The 17,297-nt window shown below is 39.5% G+C and overlaps 1 protein-coding gene across 2 annotated transcripts in view; it reads right to left on the reverse strand.

Annotated features, from left to right (window-relative positions):
• Window positions 1-17,297, reverse strand: part of cfap20dc (CFAP20 domain containing) — a 44,279-nt gene that overhangs the window by 3,919 nt on the left and 23,063 nt on the right. For both annotated transcript variants that reach the window (XM_028576081.1, XM_028576080.1), the window contains exons 13-15: window positions 14,201-14,548; window positions 11,508-11,759; window positions 3,928-3,989 (exon numbers count right to left, since the gene is read on the reverse strand). In XM_028576081.1, coding sequence (XP_028431882.1) covers window positions 3,928-3,989; window positions 11,508-11,759; window positions 14,201-14,548 — 662 coding nt within the window. The remainder of the gene's footprint in view (window positions 1-3,927; window positions 3,990-11,507; window positions 11,760-14,200; window positions 14,549-17,297) is intronic.

The raw sequence follows: 17,297 nt of genomic DNA on the forward strand, positions 1-17,297 counted from the left end.
TTAAAAGGAACTTGGTAAGAGTGATTAAATTCTTAATTTTCAAGTCATTATACCTGTGATAAAGGGAATACATTAGTTTAATTTAATTTGAGTGAGTACACTGTTTTGCACAGCAGTGAAGTATACTGAATATAAGATTTCCAAACTCAGTTTGTATGACATCCTGGCAACTGTACTGAAATTCCCAATTGTCTTTATTGTAAAAACAATTGAATTGCTACTCACAGTCTCTGTGACAGCCTGATTTGTGGTTTCACATTCGGCATGCCAACCAAAGGCAGACACAAGTATCAGACGCAAATAAACATGTTAAATAAATATTTTTTTTAAATGCTAGAAAAGCCCAACATTAAGCACAGCAACAGGAGCATTTTAGCTGTCAAGAAAACTGTAGCTCTCAACAGCGAGGAAGCCTTGCAGTGATGCCAAGATGCTCAAATAATACCATGATACAACTCACTGTAAAGGTGTCTCGGAATGCGATGCCTAAAAGAAAAAGACGAAGAACACAACGATAAATCCTGTGCAGCTGCCCCTCCGATATATAAATCAAGGCGTGCGTACTTCTAAGTCTAATTTCAGTAGTACAGCTGTGGATGCTGTAGTGCTGTGTGAGACAAATCAGGGAGTATATTTGAGGTTGCTGTCAATAGTAATATTAATTTCAGTGGACATTCAATCAAACAGCATATCCTTACTGGATGTTTATTCAGCCCCCCAAAACATGTTAGCATTGAAATATGAAAATATCTACAAAGTAAATGCATTGGAGTCCACACGTGTTCACAACAGGCTACCTCGCTTTTCATCAATACATCAAAAGTGTCAGAGAGGAGGTGGTTGCATAATTTGAGTAGCGGACCTATGATGCAATCCCTTTGTCTTGTTTTGTAACATGCCGCTTGGTTGTGTACACCCACAAAGAGATGGAGACGTGCAGAGACAGGGCTCAGTGAGGTGACGCAGGGTCTCCACAACCCTCCGAAGTGAAACAAGGGATCCATCCATATGCAGCCAGGGTCGGGTCTTGAAATGGATATACAGCGCTTGTAAGCCTTTAGATACTGCCCAGATGGTAATGTGTGACACTGTATTATTAATGATAGCATTGAAGAGTTTCTTCTAACTCTTCCTCTGATTCAACATACTAAACCTGCCTCCATGAGCTATTTGACTCGAGCCTTAACTCTGAGCAATTTTCCCTCGAATGAACATTACAGAAACACTGATCCGACTGAAATGTCTATTAGGGTTACACTGTACATAATTCTATTTCATCTCGTCTTGAAAACTACGAAGCCCATTTTACTTCTTATGAAGAAAATATTTCACTCCCAGATACTCTTTCACTGCTATGCAACAACCATCTGTAATGTTCAACACACAAGTGTTGTGATTTACCTTTTTGATGTACCCACTTTTTCTCACCTCACTTTTTCAAGAGTTCATTTGGTGGTTTCTGGGCTACATAACGTATGTGTTCTTCTTAGCATTCTATACGCCTGAAGTTGATATTGGATGCACTCAATTATGCTGCCTCCTCAAGTAATAGACAGTAAGCCCATTGGCCAATACGTTTTCTTTTTGAAGTTCAAAATTTAACTTTAGTCTGGTTTTAACCTGTAGGCAGGTAAAATGCGGTGGAAGATGTCTCGTGGCTGCTTTGCATTATAAACTACTGAGGCTCCTGCCATGCAGAAGTTGCCTTTGCTTCATCAATTATGGATTTCTCCTTGTATGACTCCTGATGCAGTAGTGAGTTTAACCCTTGGTTTTGATTTTTAAGGACTTGAACCACTGTCTGTTTAACATTAGTTATGTAAAAGATTAAAAAAAAAAAAAAAAAAAGTGTCATACAAAGTTGCCGGTAATAAATCTGGCAAGCACAATAATAAGTTAGTAACTAGGGCAATTTCTGAAGAATGAAAGATGTGGAATATGTTTAGGTTTGTTGAAAAGCTGACACTAAACTGAACTGCTGGCTTTAAAAGTTAAATAATACCAATAATGTATGAAAGATGTGGAATGAATAGTTTATTAGTCTCACATTGCCAGACCTATCTCCACAGCACTGTGTCAGCCAAGGAGTATGGTCTGGCTGCACGAGTTAACATTTTGGTGTAGGGGGAAAAAACGCTCTGTGCTGTATGTATTTCTTTAAACCAATCACAATCGTCTAGAGCGGCGCTAAGTTCTGGATGCAGCAACGGTGCCCTTGCAAAAAAGATAGCAGAGATAGTAGAAGGGGAGTTGAATGCCTAGCTGGCGCATGAGGATGTCAGGCTTTATACCCTCACTGTACATCCGGTAAGCCAGACTAGTGGTTTATTAACTCCACAACAATGTAATTACATCAGCAGTACACAGAGTGCCTCCACAGGGCCTCCAACCAACCTTGCTCACTCACTTAGAGCTCTTCACAGCTCAGATGCTTATTCTGGCTCTCTGACTGCTTCCACGGTATGTGTATGTGTAAGTCTACCTGTATTACCCAATACCTTGACACTAGGGCGTAATTTCCACTGGGGACAGGATGGACATGCCCCCCACACACACACACTTTTCAAAATCCTGTTTGTGTCCCCCCCACTTTCCAATTAGTTTAATATTATTTTATTTATAAGTCTTGGCCACTATCTTAAGCAATAAAGAAAGTAAGACATATTTTTCTTATACATAGTTTACTATTATTCTTTCAGGCATAATTAATTATGGTCAACTTCATTATTTCCTGGATTCTGTATCACCATAGTCCCTTTAAATGTATGCAGAAATGCAGGAAATGGGATTTAAATCGAAAATCTTTTGTGACAGACGATCCCCAGACCTCCTGTTTTGTGTCCTCCTCCCCCACTTCTCAAACCAAAGTTACATCCTTGCCTTGACAGGCAGGAAGGGGGGAGAGACGAAAATGACACTTTTCTTAAGCACGTCGACAGCTTTTGTGTAATTATTCGCACTGCCAGAGGGCGGAGACCATAGTCCACACCCTGGGTCTAAGTGACTCCTGTCTAGAGAGCTCATTTCACAGAGATTAAGCTGAGGCACACCTCTCATACTCCTGCTTTTAGCTCAAAGACTGTACTAACTCCTAGGAGAACCTGCTGAACACACGGTGGAATTTGTAAGTGTTGTGCCAACAATGTGAGAATTAGAGCAGGTCAGAAAAGTACCCATTTTTGCTTCCCTCAGTTCTCAGTTAATATACAGTAGGAGTCAATGCTGCAGTTGGTTGGCAGTCCTGTCACTTGGAGGCTAACGGGGTCACATGTGTAAGTCTGTTTGCTTCCATAGCTACATTGTTTAAAAAAGCACAAATTCCCCAATGTTTTGAAGTTAAAAAAGATGTTGGAAAACTGTGAATATTATGAAAGGTATGTACTTGTGAAAATGACAGCAGTTAAGGGAGAAGAAAACTACTGTATCTGGCACACTCTCAATTTATTCATACTCATTTGTAAGAGAAAAAAATGTTTGCAAACCAATTTGCATATCTATCTGACAGTTGACATTTAATTCTGCAGTCACTGGTTACCATCTGATTATGAATTTTAGGGTAAGTTTCATGTACATGCAGCCAAATACAAATAATAGGCTACATAAGGTAATTTTCTGTCAGGAAATACATGAAATAAATCATTGTGGCTTGCAATTTTCTCGACTATTATACCATAGTATGCAAAGGTACTGGGTTGTTAGGTTTCTGGAGACAGCATGTCAGTTCTTTTTAAAGAAAATGACTCTATTCATAGCCTGACCTTCATGCACAACATATAAGTAACAAATAAATATGTGGTATCACGACACAAGAGTTTTGTTTCTATTTTTAAACTGTCAGCCTTGTCTTGTAGTGTACATTTTATTACAAAATACAAATTTGAAGCTAAGTATTTATGCTACAAATGTGTGTGATGCATGCTTACGTACCTGGGGTTTGATTGCAGGAGGGGGTTCATTTCCTTCTGATAGTGGTGACCCTGATTAGCTGGCTGGATCAGTAATATAAAGGAAAAAGTCAAAGGTTGTGTTACAAAATGTTGCAAAATTCTCATAACTCAAGGACTTACAAAATGTTTCCAAAACATATCAGTATTCAGTTATCTATATTAATCAAAAAAAAAAAAAAAAACACTGAGTGATCTGTTGGGGCATAAAAAACAATATAATGCACACTCACAGAACTTCAAGACTGAAAATGTTGTATAGGTGCAGAACAACCTATTTCATTCAATATAGGCCGGTAATGAAGGCCATCGCGTCCACCACCATCAGACTGCTATTTAAGCTTCATTGCTCGACAAATGATCGTTGTCTCTCAACAGAAAATGTGTATGTTTTGACAGATAAACTGTCACAGGGAGCGACATGTCTTTTATGGAGAGACCACTGTCTAGCAGTGGTGGAGGAAGTACTGAATCTCAGTACTTAAAGGTACAGTAGGTAAGACTTATTAAACTAACTTTCAATATTTGCTGAAACTGCCCCTATGTTCAAGTAAAACTACATGAAGCAGGTAATAAAAAAAAAATAAAAAAATCGGGCTCCTCTGGCACCACCTACAGCCTGTAGTGCAATTTGCAAAAATCCACAGCTCCCTGTTCAGATGCAGCAATCAGGGCTGGGGGTGTCTAACTGCGTGTCAATCACTGCTCATGCACACACATTAATTCTCCCTTGTGGGGGGAGGGGCTTAGGAGGGCTTGGGCTTTAGCAGAAAGGGGCCTGAGAAGTTGTCGATGTTCAAATTTTTGTCCTGGATCTTCGCAATCCTACATACAGCACCTTTAAGTAAAAGTACAAATAACCAGAGACATATTTACCAAGTACCACAATGACAACCCTACTTAAGTAAAAGTAAAAAATACCTGACTTTATATGTACTTTAAGTATTAAAAGTAAAAGTACTTGCATAACAATTTATTCTCTTAATCTTATTTGCATATTACCATTTAAAATGGTATTAAGAAAAAAAAGTTGATTAGTTTGTTAGTTTGCACCTTGGTCAGTGAAGGCACTGTGTCTAGCGCCCCGTGATTTACAAAAGGGTGGTTCAGTTATTTTGATTCTGAGCTTCGACAGTATCCATACTGTCCACTACCATAAACAAGGCCTGGCTTTTAAAAAAAGATCCTATTCTAACCAGCATAAAACTGATATATGTTGTTAGAATCGGAATGCGGTTGGTTTTATTCATGGATGTATTTTAAGATGGTTTTATTTCCTTTAACCATAAGCAAATAAAGTGTGTGAAGCAGTGAAAATGGGGAGGCGGATGTGAAGAGGTCCAGCCAAATAAATAAGATATGAACGAGTCTTACGCAGCCTGGCGGAGAAGTAAACAATGCTGTGGCGAGAAATAGAGGGCAACTATGATTTAAAAACGGGAATAGTAAAAAACAAACATTTTGCTTGGAAGCCAATGAAGGATATATCTATGGCAATCACTGGTGACGGTCAGGAAGACGTTTTGGCAGTGGGAACAACTGATCAGAAAATCTAACGAAAATGTAACGGAACGTTGTAGAAATGTAGTGAAATAGAAAGTATAGATAATTGCTGAAAAATGTAACAAAGTAAAAGTCAAAAGTATGCACTATTAATTCTACTTAAGTACAGTACAGATATGTGACAATGTACTTAAATACAGTAATGAAGTATTTGTACTTTGTTAAATTCCACCACTAATGTCTAGAACTCAGTTGCCCAATATCACATACAATGCCTCATTGACATCTACAGACAAACATTAACAACCCTGGCCGGCTGAGCACAAGGAACATTTTCACAAAAACCTATACAAGCACAAATTTATGTTAAAGCTTCTACAGTTTATGGAAATCCATATGCCGCCTCTTCAGGTCAGGACAAAAAAATAAATAAAAACTCTTCTATGTTATATGCCATGTTAACTGGCAAGTAGTGAAGATCACGGCCTTTCTGGCAAACAACAAGAGAAAAAAACCAATAAAAAAAAAAACAGAGCGCAGCAAGACGCAGAAAACATGGGTGAACAATGAAGGGTGAACAAACCAAGATCAAGGGATAAGTAAAATCGTTTAATGTGTTCAGAAATGTAGATATTCTCTAACTATTGGAGTGACAAACGATCGGAGCTGGGTGGTATTTTTGATTTTAAAACACAAGAAGCTACATTATTTGTGAGCTGTGAGTATGAGAAAGGTAAAATATAATGGTTTCACATTCAATTTATAATAATATTCAGCTGTACGAAACACAAATGCATTACCCTCTCCATCTTGTCAAAGCTAAAGACCATATTATAGCCTCAGGAGGTTATTTAAATCTAGTGCCTGTTTAAAGGCTATTACGTTACATGACGTTGATGAAGAAGCAGTCATGCTGAAGCTGTAGTCCTTGCACTACTTAGTAAGTAAATTTGAGCTATCTGTGCACTCCAGTGCCTTCTTTATGTAATCCTCTTCTAAAAATAAGACAGGACCTAAAATTGTACCCAGTGGAATTTTGCAGGTAATATGTACAGATGATGATGAGTTGCCTGTCGGGGGATAGAGAAAATTCTTTTGGGGAGGTAGGAGCTGAACCATTTCTGTACTCCATCTGTAATATTAAACCCAGTGCCTCAAATGGTCATTTAAACTTGCATGAACTACAGAATCAAAGGGAACGCCTGGGTCCAAAAGAATATGAAGTGCATCTGCTGCTAACAGAAGTACATTACTTATTTTGATCACCTCTTGATTCAATTTTATTTCAATAAACAGCCAAATGTGTCAGTAAGTGAAGTAGCACTGGCTGCATGTAGCTGAAAGTCAATGTGATGACATTCCTGAAAAACTATATGCTGCACAGACTAGGGGTGGAACGGTACATGTATGCATGAAGCTCCCGAGCTCCGCCTACATGTCGACGGTCCAGTGAGTGACTCAGAGCTAGCAGCACTAAGTAGTAGCCTAGCCTATGGCGTGTGGTGGCGACCCACAAGAGTTAGAAGACCCGCTGGCCTCTTTAAGATCGCAAGTTTGGGAAAACTTTGGTTTCCCAGTCAGTTACAGTAGTACAGGCGAGAGAGTGATGGATAAGACGAGGACTGTGTCGGCGTTGTTCAGCAGTTATGGGTATGTGAGTGGAAATACATCTAACATGCAAATGCATATCCGACGGCATCACCCAAATCACTGGAATGAGACAAAAAAAGTGTCCAACTTCTCCTCCCTACAGTGCTTAACCAGCCTTTAGATACAAATACAAATAGGGCAAAAAAAAAAAAAAATCACAGAAGCAATCGGAATTTACATGTCATCTTCAATGCACCCATATTCACTTGTAGAGGAACCAGGATTCAAGTATTTGCTGTATGTACTCAAACCTCGTTACAACATGCCATCCCGTCCACACATGAGGCAAACTGTAGTCCTTTCCATATACAGCCAAACACGGACGTTGATGGAGCTTGAGTTCTCAGCTGCACCCTCCGTTTCACTAACGACTGATGGTTGGACTTTGCGTGCTACGGAAAGCTATCTCTATACAAATGAGCTCACCTGCAGCAGCAACGGACTTGAGCTATTTAAGTATGCGGATGACATGGCCTTGGTGGCCAACCTCACTGATGACGACTCTCTGTCCACTTACAAGCAGTATGTCAACACAATGGCACTTTGGTTCAAGTGAAGCTCACTGGAGCTTAAAAATCACCAAGACCAAGGAACTGTGTTGCCATAGGGGCCGACTGCTTGATACGCCTCATCCACTATCCACACCATTGAGACTGGAAGGGCAAGTAGTGGAACAGGTTGAAAGTTTCAATTACCTTGGTACTTTGATTGACCACCGTCACACCTTCACCCTGCATGTTGACACAATTTACAAAAAGACCCAACAGCGCATGTGTCTCCTCAGAGGGCTTAAAGGATTTGAAGTGAGATAGGACATTCTATCCTGAGTATACCAGTCACTGATAGAGTCTGTCATCGGTTTCAACATCACATCTTGGTACAGCTTCCTACCAAACAAATGCAAGAGAAAGCTGGCTAGGATAGCCAGGCAAGCTCTTAAGATCATAGGCATTCCACAAAAACAGCCATCTGATCTTTATATACAAGCAGTGGAAATGGATGTGGATGCCTCCCACCCTCTCCACCAAAGCTTTGAGCTATTACCATCAGGAAGAAGGTTCAGAGTGCCTCTGGCTAAAAAGTCATTATACATAAAATCCTATATTCCCAATGCAATACATATACAAAACTCGTACTACTGACACATTCTGCCTTCAATCAAAAGAAAATTTTCTAACATGGCAACATATTAGACAATACAGCTTTTTGAATCTTGAATCTCACGGTGACTGCTCATTTTATTGACTGAGTTGGAAATGAAAGCGTCAGTTCTACAGACGAGGCCCCTGTATGAGCAGCACACAAGCAGTCACCTAGCTGAGCAGCTACAGGAGGTCGTGGCAGAGTGGAAACTAGAAAGGTATGCCTGTCGCACTTAATAGCAAGAATACTTTCTTTTATCTTTTGTGGGGGAAGGCCTCGCCTAAGTAGAATCTTTTTGTTGTTATTATTCTATGTAATTTTCACTTTCATAAATAAGAGATGCTGTATTTTCATTATAGCTGATTGTCTTATTTTGTTTACAAGTTACAAATGGAGTCTGGAGATGATGTGGGGTACTTATTGTTTACTGTTTACATCTTACTTTACATACTTCAGGCTGTTGCAGCTAGCTCAGTGGAGAGACTGTATGACACTAGGTGGTACAGCCTGAGAGATGCACAATCAAAAAAGAAATTGCCTTCTGCATTTTTGTTTTGCTTTTCCCTCCATTGTACCAAACCGAACCATGATGTCTGAACTGAGGTATGAACCGACCGTGACTGTGACTACTGACACAGACTCAAAGAAAAAAAAACACAGGATTGGCTAAAAGGTTGCTTCACACCAGGTATGGCTAAGCCTAGGTCCTCAACACAGCCCAACTTCTAGTTGGCTCTTATAGCTGGCACCTCTATTGTTTGACCAGTCTCCTTGACTGATGTTCAAACATTTAGCTATCCCGGTTCTCAAGCTGCACTTTCCCTCCCCTTTTACATATCCTCGCCTGTGCATCATCTGTTACCCTGCACACTGGGTCAAATGATGCTACAACAATCAGAAAACCTAAAAGAGCCCTGCCTGTCTCTGATCGGCATTGCTGTTGACTCAATCATTTCTGGTACAGTGCATGCCCTGTGCTATGGAGACATTAACTCAGCAGAAACCTTTGGTTCAAACATTTGTTTGTAAAACTTTGCTGCAACAGCATTTGTGGGCTGTACGGACCTGTTTGGCAATGATGTTCAACCAAGCAGTGCTTGTGCCAGATCATTTATTTTTAACATCCATCGTACTGCCTTATTTATCAAGGCAGTTTCCAGGTGATTGCTGGTGGATCAGCCCCACTGATAGTGGACACTACAGTGGCTGTTCTCCTGCTTTTTCCTCCGTATATATGCTATTCCTGTTATATACCCCCATTGTACAACTGCCAAAGCAAAATTGCAGGCCGAGCAGTATTACATTACCCAGTCTCACACCTATCATTACTCTCCCTCCTAATATTATTTCCTCTCCTAACACATCTAATATTAATAATTCTCCCTTCTTCTTTGTGCATGTGTTATTTAGTGAAGCTACACCAGACGTTTGTATTCCCACAGAAACCTGGCTCAATGCCAATGTTCAAATGAAGACATAAGTGTTGCTGGATATAACTCATTTAGATGTGACAGGAAAGTAAAGGACATGTATTGATTTATGAAGGAGTTGTTTCACTGTACAATTACTTAACTCTTCCTCAGGACATTGACTATGTTGCAGTGAATGTATAGGCACAAACACTGGCTGGAAGAATTTTAGACAGCAGAATTGTCTCCTCATCTTTATATGGAAGGCTAAATTGGATAATTATCCAGTCTAATTTTTAAAGTGCAGATTCTGTCTTAGTTTAGTAAAAACATTTGAGATTGCATTTAGTCCACTACACTGCTCACATCAGTAATGAATTGTATTTATTAATACAAGTTAAACATTTCATCCCATCACAAGATGTATTTGATAGCTCACCTTAACTCACCTAACTATTCAACATCTTCACTGGAGTTCATTGTGACTGACTCAGTAGAAGAAGAAAATGTCACATTTCAAGCCAGGAAGGGATGAGTATATATATATATATATATATATATATATATATATATATATATATATGTGTGTGTGTGTGTGTGTGTGTGTGTGAAATCTAAATTCACACAATCATTCAATCGACAAGGTGATTATTTTGTATTCAAATGAGTAACCGAAGCATAGCATACAATCGCCTGGGGGGAAGTTACGTCTGGGCTGGTACAGTAGTTTCAGCAGCAGAGACAGCAACAATATAAATGGCAACAGCAGGGCCACTTGAATCATAGCATCAAGAGACATGAAATAGCTTGTCAGTTCTAGTAGCCCCAGACAGTGACTATTCTCTTCCTATGTCCCAAAACCATCTCTTGGTTTCATCTTTCACAGACACAAATTAGATAATTTTTAAAGTTGTATTTGTTAAAATGTCTCAAAAAATAACTACACTTGTATTTTTAAAATAATATTATGTCTTTCTGTATGTCTCCTACTCTTTTTTTTGGCAAAGTATTTTCTTAATATGCTGATGGTGGTGCTGTTGCCATAGTATTTATAATTGTAAAGCGCTGCAGCTGATTCAGTAAACATCACTTTGGGGTTTGATTAAGTCAAATGTAAATCTCATCCTGTCCTTGTGGAAAACTAACGGTATGGTCTAAAGATACATGTTTTTAATGGTGACCACATCTCTGTGTCCTCTAAAAGGAGATGATAATCCCTGCAGTAATACTACTATTTACTGTGTTCTGCTTGAATCTCAGTACATTAATGAATACCTGCATGTACAGAAATGTAACAGGCCTATAACGCCAGCATCTGTAATGATTATATTCACTGGGGATCCTACAGTGGACCCAGTAGGGCCAGACAGGGCAGTGTTCTCTCTTCATTAGTGCAACGTGCTTATGCTAATGGTCCATTGATCTAAATGACCTTCAATAGCCAAGAGCAAACTACACCACCTTTGAGTTCTAAAAAAAAACTTCTGGGGATCATTTCAAATGACCAAAATACATTTTAGTCACTGGGGGGGAACTGCGGATATTATGCCAGTGTGCTTTTAAAAGCTGTAAGAGGCCAATTAATGTTTTTCTATCTCCATAATCTTTTGTAATGCAGAAAACACGCTGGAGAAAGAGGTGCATTAGTACTTCATGGTGGCATAAGTTAGGGTCTTGAAATGGAAATTAACAACTGAGAGGATCCACCAGGGTCAAAAAAATTATTCCAGACAGGAGATAGAGAGAGGGACAACATACTAATGATTGTAAATAGTAGCTGAGCTGCACATGAGTGTTGCTCGTTAGTGAAGAATCAACAATAAAAGATCAAGTAGTAGCAAAGGATGATAGTACAAACCATGGAGATATGGGTCCATGTAGATGCATCATCACTGCTCATGCTGATGCTGACATTACAGTGGTGGATCTGAGATGCACTGAGGCCCGAGGCTCTACATTCATCTTCCTCCTGCTCCCTTTTAAAACTTGCCAGCATTCGAAGCTCGTCATCATCATCCCCATGCATTCGTAGACTGCTTAGCAGGTGTAAGTTGTTATCACTGGAGTCAACAGGCTTCAGTGTGTTGTCTTCTTCCTTTAGAATGTTCACCTGTACAAAAGAAGAAGAAAATACTTATTTGAAAGCAATCCCAATTACAATGCCTTGCACTTGTCACAGTCATACATACACACTTGATCCACAACAAAGTAGAGTAAATCGTAAAACAGCAGACAGTAGTCCGAGACAAAGCTCAAGGCAGTGCTGGACATAATTCTTTGTTTTGACCCTCTTTTAGAGTGGCTAAGCAAGCTAAAGAGAGTTCTATGCTAACTTGATTTGTGCAAAGAGGCCTGGCATTTTCTTGGTGTTGAATTAATGGCAGTCAATAAACCAGAGCTGCAGGTAGGGAAACAAACTCCTTGTCATATTTCTCTGACAACCTTTCAGTCAAAGCCTTCACTGCATGCTGCCTGCTGAAGTCGGCACAAATCAGTAGTCAAGCGCTGCACTGATGAAGGATGCTGGGACTGCCGGGGATGTCTCAGCAGTGAGTTGTGTAAATGTAGAAAGCAACAGCCAAGTGACAGATCTCCCTTCAGACCTTGAGATTGCTCCAGTTGACTATCCTGTGATCCTGGATCTTTTCAACTGGAGCAGCGGCCAACCTCAGTTTGTAGCAGACTGTAGTCTGATCCTTCTCAGCACGGCATTACACATTTTTACTTCAAGTCCTCCATCGCTGTCCAAATCAGCAGTGATCACATATTACCATGAGCAAAGACAGCTAAACAGAATACACCAGAGCTTGAAATGAATTGAGCCAAGCCCATCATGAAGACTTGAGGACGCAATGATAGTCACTGTAAACAAACGCTTTACAATGTATTTTAATCAAACTAATGTACATTCAATAAAGCTGCATTCATCAAAAACAAAAAACATTCACTGTGTTTATATAATTGTAATGTGATCTCCAACAACTCCTGACAAAAATATCTGGATCTTTGGTCGAGCCTTCTAGATGCTCAACTTTTTTTGGCTAGACCGCAGCAAAGCGGGGGCCAGTCCTATAAATACGAAAAGTCTGTCACTGAGTGAAGAATTAAGTTACACACATCATTTAGTTCAGTTCCTTAGCATGTTTGCTTTTTGTTGTTGTCAATAAAATAAAATAAAACTTTCGGCCCCAATTCCATTTCTTCACATTGTAGCAACCAACAGACAGAAGGGAAACGTCAGAGAAGTGAAGGGACAGTTAATGAGAGAGGGAGAGAGAGAGAGAGAAAGAGAAAGAGAGAGAGAGAGAGAGAGAGAGAGAGAGAGAGAGAGAGAGAGAGAGAGAGAGAGAGAGAGAGTTGCTTCCCAACTGCTGGCATGTTAATAATTGTAATGGGATGCAACCTAGGTCTGTTTTCCAAAGTAACGCAACCATTGTGCATTGGCATGTGACTGAAATATGACAATAACACTTTAGATGAGTAATCCAGAACAACAAATTGTTGAAAATAGAATTGATTATATAGTTGAATACATTAAATTAAACCAGCCCTTAATTATTTGTCTCAAACTAAGCTTAACCATGTCATGTCATATGCCATTTCAAATAGCTAATTGCAAGACAAGGCCGAGCTAGAGTGGACAGGGAACTGGAATAAGGAGGGGAACATTGATTGAGTGACAAGACAACGGCAACAAGGACTGACAACACAAAAGCAGGCTGACGAGGCTAGACACAGCACAGGTGTACAAGGGAAGACATGCTGGGCAGGGCTCCAAGGACACATAAGGTACACATACATACATGAAACAGAAAACTCCAAAACACAAAATCCTCTAGAAACTAAGGCCTAGTCCACACGGACACGGGTATTTTTATAACCAGAGTTTTTTCTCCTCCGTTTTTAAAAAAAAACCCGTGCACACATGCTCGGTTTAAAATAAATCTCCGTCCACATGAAAACGCAAAAACACGCTGTCAAGCCATTGCAAAGAATCGTCAACAAACATCAACAAAGCAGTTAGCGGCAAACCCGGTTATACTGTCCACACGTCAACACTGTAACCGGCGTTTCTGAAAATGCTCACCCTGGCCGGAGTTTTCAAAAATGTTCGGTTACAGTGCCCTGAAACTGCGTTTTCGTGTGGACGGAAGGCCGAACCGCGTAAAAAAAGTCACGGTTATAAAAATACCCGTGTCCGTGTGGACTAGGCCTAAGAGTAAATGAAACTAAATAAATATTGTCACACAGTCTAATACACAGAATATTACCTAAAAAAGTCCAAAGGCCTCTGCCTACAAAGCAGGACCATAACAGATTAGATCTTTTCACAAGGACATACAACTAACAGACATCAGTAATGCAAAGTTCTTGTGACATAAACATCTTTTTTTAAAACATTCATTGTTCTCAAATCTAAGAAGTGTGCTTGCTCTTTTCATGTTTATGTACTGTAAATCTATATACTTGTCTCTCTATCATGCAAAACATAGAGCCATAGCAGTCTGCATGAGGCCTATTGTTTGTTAAAATTGTAGATAGAAGCAGTACCTTGTGCTGTGTGGAGTAGTCCAATTGGACTTCTTGCAGGAGTCTCCTTGAAAGCGATACACTGCTGTTCTCATCCAGAACGTGGTTCACAACCTCTGATCCACGTGAGCCACACTTGTGTTCCTGTCTGTGGGGTGTCGCACTGGGTGAGAGGCAGCGTGTGGGGGCGATCCCAACTGGTTCAGCTCTCCCACTGGATGGAGACTGCATACTGGTGGTAGCTGGACTGAGCTCCTTTGGTGTTGTTTTATCCATGTTATGAGATTTAAGATGGACTTCAAGTTGCCCATCCAAGGTTGGACTGGGAGATCTGGGAGTAGCTGGGTTGAACTTGGTGTAGCTCTTATCCTGAAATGTTGATTTAAAATTATCGTAAAACACACTGTTAAAAGGATGGTTAGTCATGGCAAAGAGCATACGATAGACGGTTTCTAATGTTACCCGAACACGATTGATGTGTGCTTAATAAAACACAATAGTGAGATGGCAAACAGTCATTGGGATTGACCAGGTGTTGGTGGCTTAGCTTTAAATTAACCTCACATTTAAAAAGGGTAATGGTATTCTTTTTAAGTCTGCTAATCCTTCTTACCTTCAGATCCAAAGTTAACACACAGTGATGTAGTTCACAATGTGGCGCCTACCAATCAGGTTACATAACAAACACTCACCATTGTAGACTTGAAAGGTACATGATTCTTAACAGTTTGTAACTTGCTGATTTACTTTACTTTGAGGATGGCAGCTGGATACAACAGTAACAATACATTCCGATTGTGACCCAGTTTTATAGCGGGGAAAAAATGTCCATGGAAACTAAAAAAAAAAAAAAAAAAAAAAGAAAATCCTGCAGCAAAAACCACTTCTGTCACCGACAAGTAAACCAAATGGCCATTCTTAGAACCCCACATTAATGTAAGTGTAGTACTGTAGATGCATACATAAACACAGACTGGTGGAAAATATGACTGTTTTGGACCAAACTGAGCATGTGTGGACAGAGCATGGTAATGCTGGAGAAAAAATTCTGGGGACATTTTGAAACATTGTCTTTGCAGTAAAACTGTGTCACAACTGGAATCCATTTTAACTATCGAATCAAAGCAGACTTTAGCTGCTGTTGTCCATGAAAGAGAAAGCTGCAAAATTTTCAGAGCCATATTTAAGCCTACAGGGGTTAATGTTTCATATTTTAAACATATATTTTGGATAAAGAGTTCCTTTAATGGCATTATTCAATCTGCATCATGTCAACAGTTTAGCACTGACATTGACAAGACCAATAATTGATTACTTGATTCAATATCTTTGTTTATAGTTTATATATATACACATATACATACATATATATATATATATATATATATATATATATATATATATATACACATACGCAATATATTTTAATTAACCCTGTTTTCAAAAGAGAAATCCAAATTTCAAACACAAGCTGCTGTAATATCTTGTCATTCTCCATAAAACACAAGAGGATCACAATTGTGGTATACTTACAGCCAGATTGCCAGCACACTTACACTTTTTAAAGTCATAATATAGATATTGTTTCTCATACATTAAACAATTTGAAGCTTCCCTCAGAACTGCACTTTCCATCTCTTTATTTCTTTCTTCTGCTGTTTCTCTTCGAGGCGTTTTCTTTCATCTCTGAGCTTTGTTTTTGGGGTGAATGGCTACCATAAGCCTCTTGAGGTTTTTTTAATCTCACCTCCTCCATATGTTATTTGTTTTCTCTTTTCTTTCAATGCCTTATCATTTTCATAAGTCCAAGTGAATAAACAATGAACTACATGTATTATTGAAAGAACATATATGGGTGTGGCTGTGAGCAGGTGGGTTTGCAGTTTGTGTGTATAAGTGTGTGCTAGCCTGTTTGTTAAGGGCATGTAGCAATGTGCTCTTTGGCTAGCATTTGACTATTCGGTACAGTGGGGCAAAAAAGTATTTAGTCAGCCACCAATTGTGCAAGTTCTCCCACCTAAAAAGATGAGAGAGGCCTGTAATTTTCATCATAGGTACACTTCAACTATGTTAGACAAAATGAAAAAATCACATTGTAGGATTTTTAATGAATTTATTTGCAAATTATGGTGTCTTTTATACTGATAACAAGTTCAAACAGGTGCCATTAATACAGGTAACGAGTGGAGGACATAGGAGCCTCTTAAAGAAAAAGTTACAGGTCTGTGAGAGCCAGAAATCTTGCTTGTTTGTAGGTGACCAAATACTTATTTTACTGAGGAATTTACCAATTAATTAATTAAAAATCCTGCAATGTGATTTTCTGGATTTTTTTTTCTCATTTTGTCTCTCAAAGTTGTGTACCTATGATGAAAATTACAGGCCTCGCTCATCTTTTTAAGTGGGAGAACTTGCACAATTGGTGGCTGACTAAATACTTTTTTGCCCCACTGTACGTGTCATGAAAGCAGTTGCTATACTACTGCATAGTCCATTCTTTCAGTTATTATTGCTTTGTTTTAATATTTCTCTGTGTTTAAGAACAAACGTTAGCTCAGAAGAATTGCATGAAACTGATGCAACACCTTGAAAGATAATATTGCTCCAAGTTGAGAAATAAGAGACCTGCCATAAATGAATCAAAATCAAACTCAGGCCAACTTGTGTCAGATGGCTAACCACAGTCTGATTTATTACTATAGCCAGGTTGGAAGAATATGGTGGCTTAGCAAGCTGCGGCGATATGTTAAAACTGTCTCACAACCTGTGACATAGAAGGCTACAACCCTAACACTGTATTACTTCTTTAGCAATACATAATAACTACAATAACTACACACACATGCTCAGTACCTATACATGCACTAATGGAGAGATGTCAGAGTGAGGGAGCTGCCCATGGAAAGGCGCCCCGAGCAATTGGGGGTTCAGTGCCTTGCTCAATGGCACCTTGGCAGTGCCCAGGAGATGAACTGGCACCTCTTCAGCTACCAGTCCACCACCATACTTTGGTCTGTATGGAGACTTAAACCAGCGACTAGAGATGTTCCGATACATCGGCTCCGATACTGCCTAAAACGCTGGTATCGGTATCGGGAAGTACTGGAGTTTATGCACC

The sequence above is a fragment of the Perca flavescens genome, chromosome 4 (assembly GCF_004354835.1).
Source record: "Perca flavescens isolate YP-PL-M2 chromosome 4, PFLA_1.0, whole genome shotgun sequence".
Lineage (NCBI taxonomy): Eukaryota > Metazoa > Chordata > Actinopteri > Perciformes > Percidae > Perca > Perca flavescens.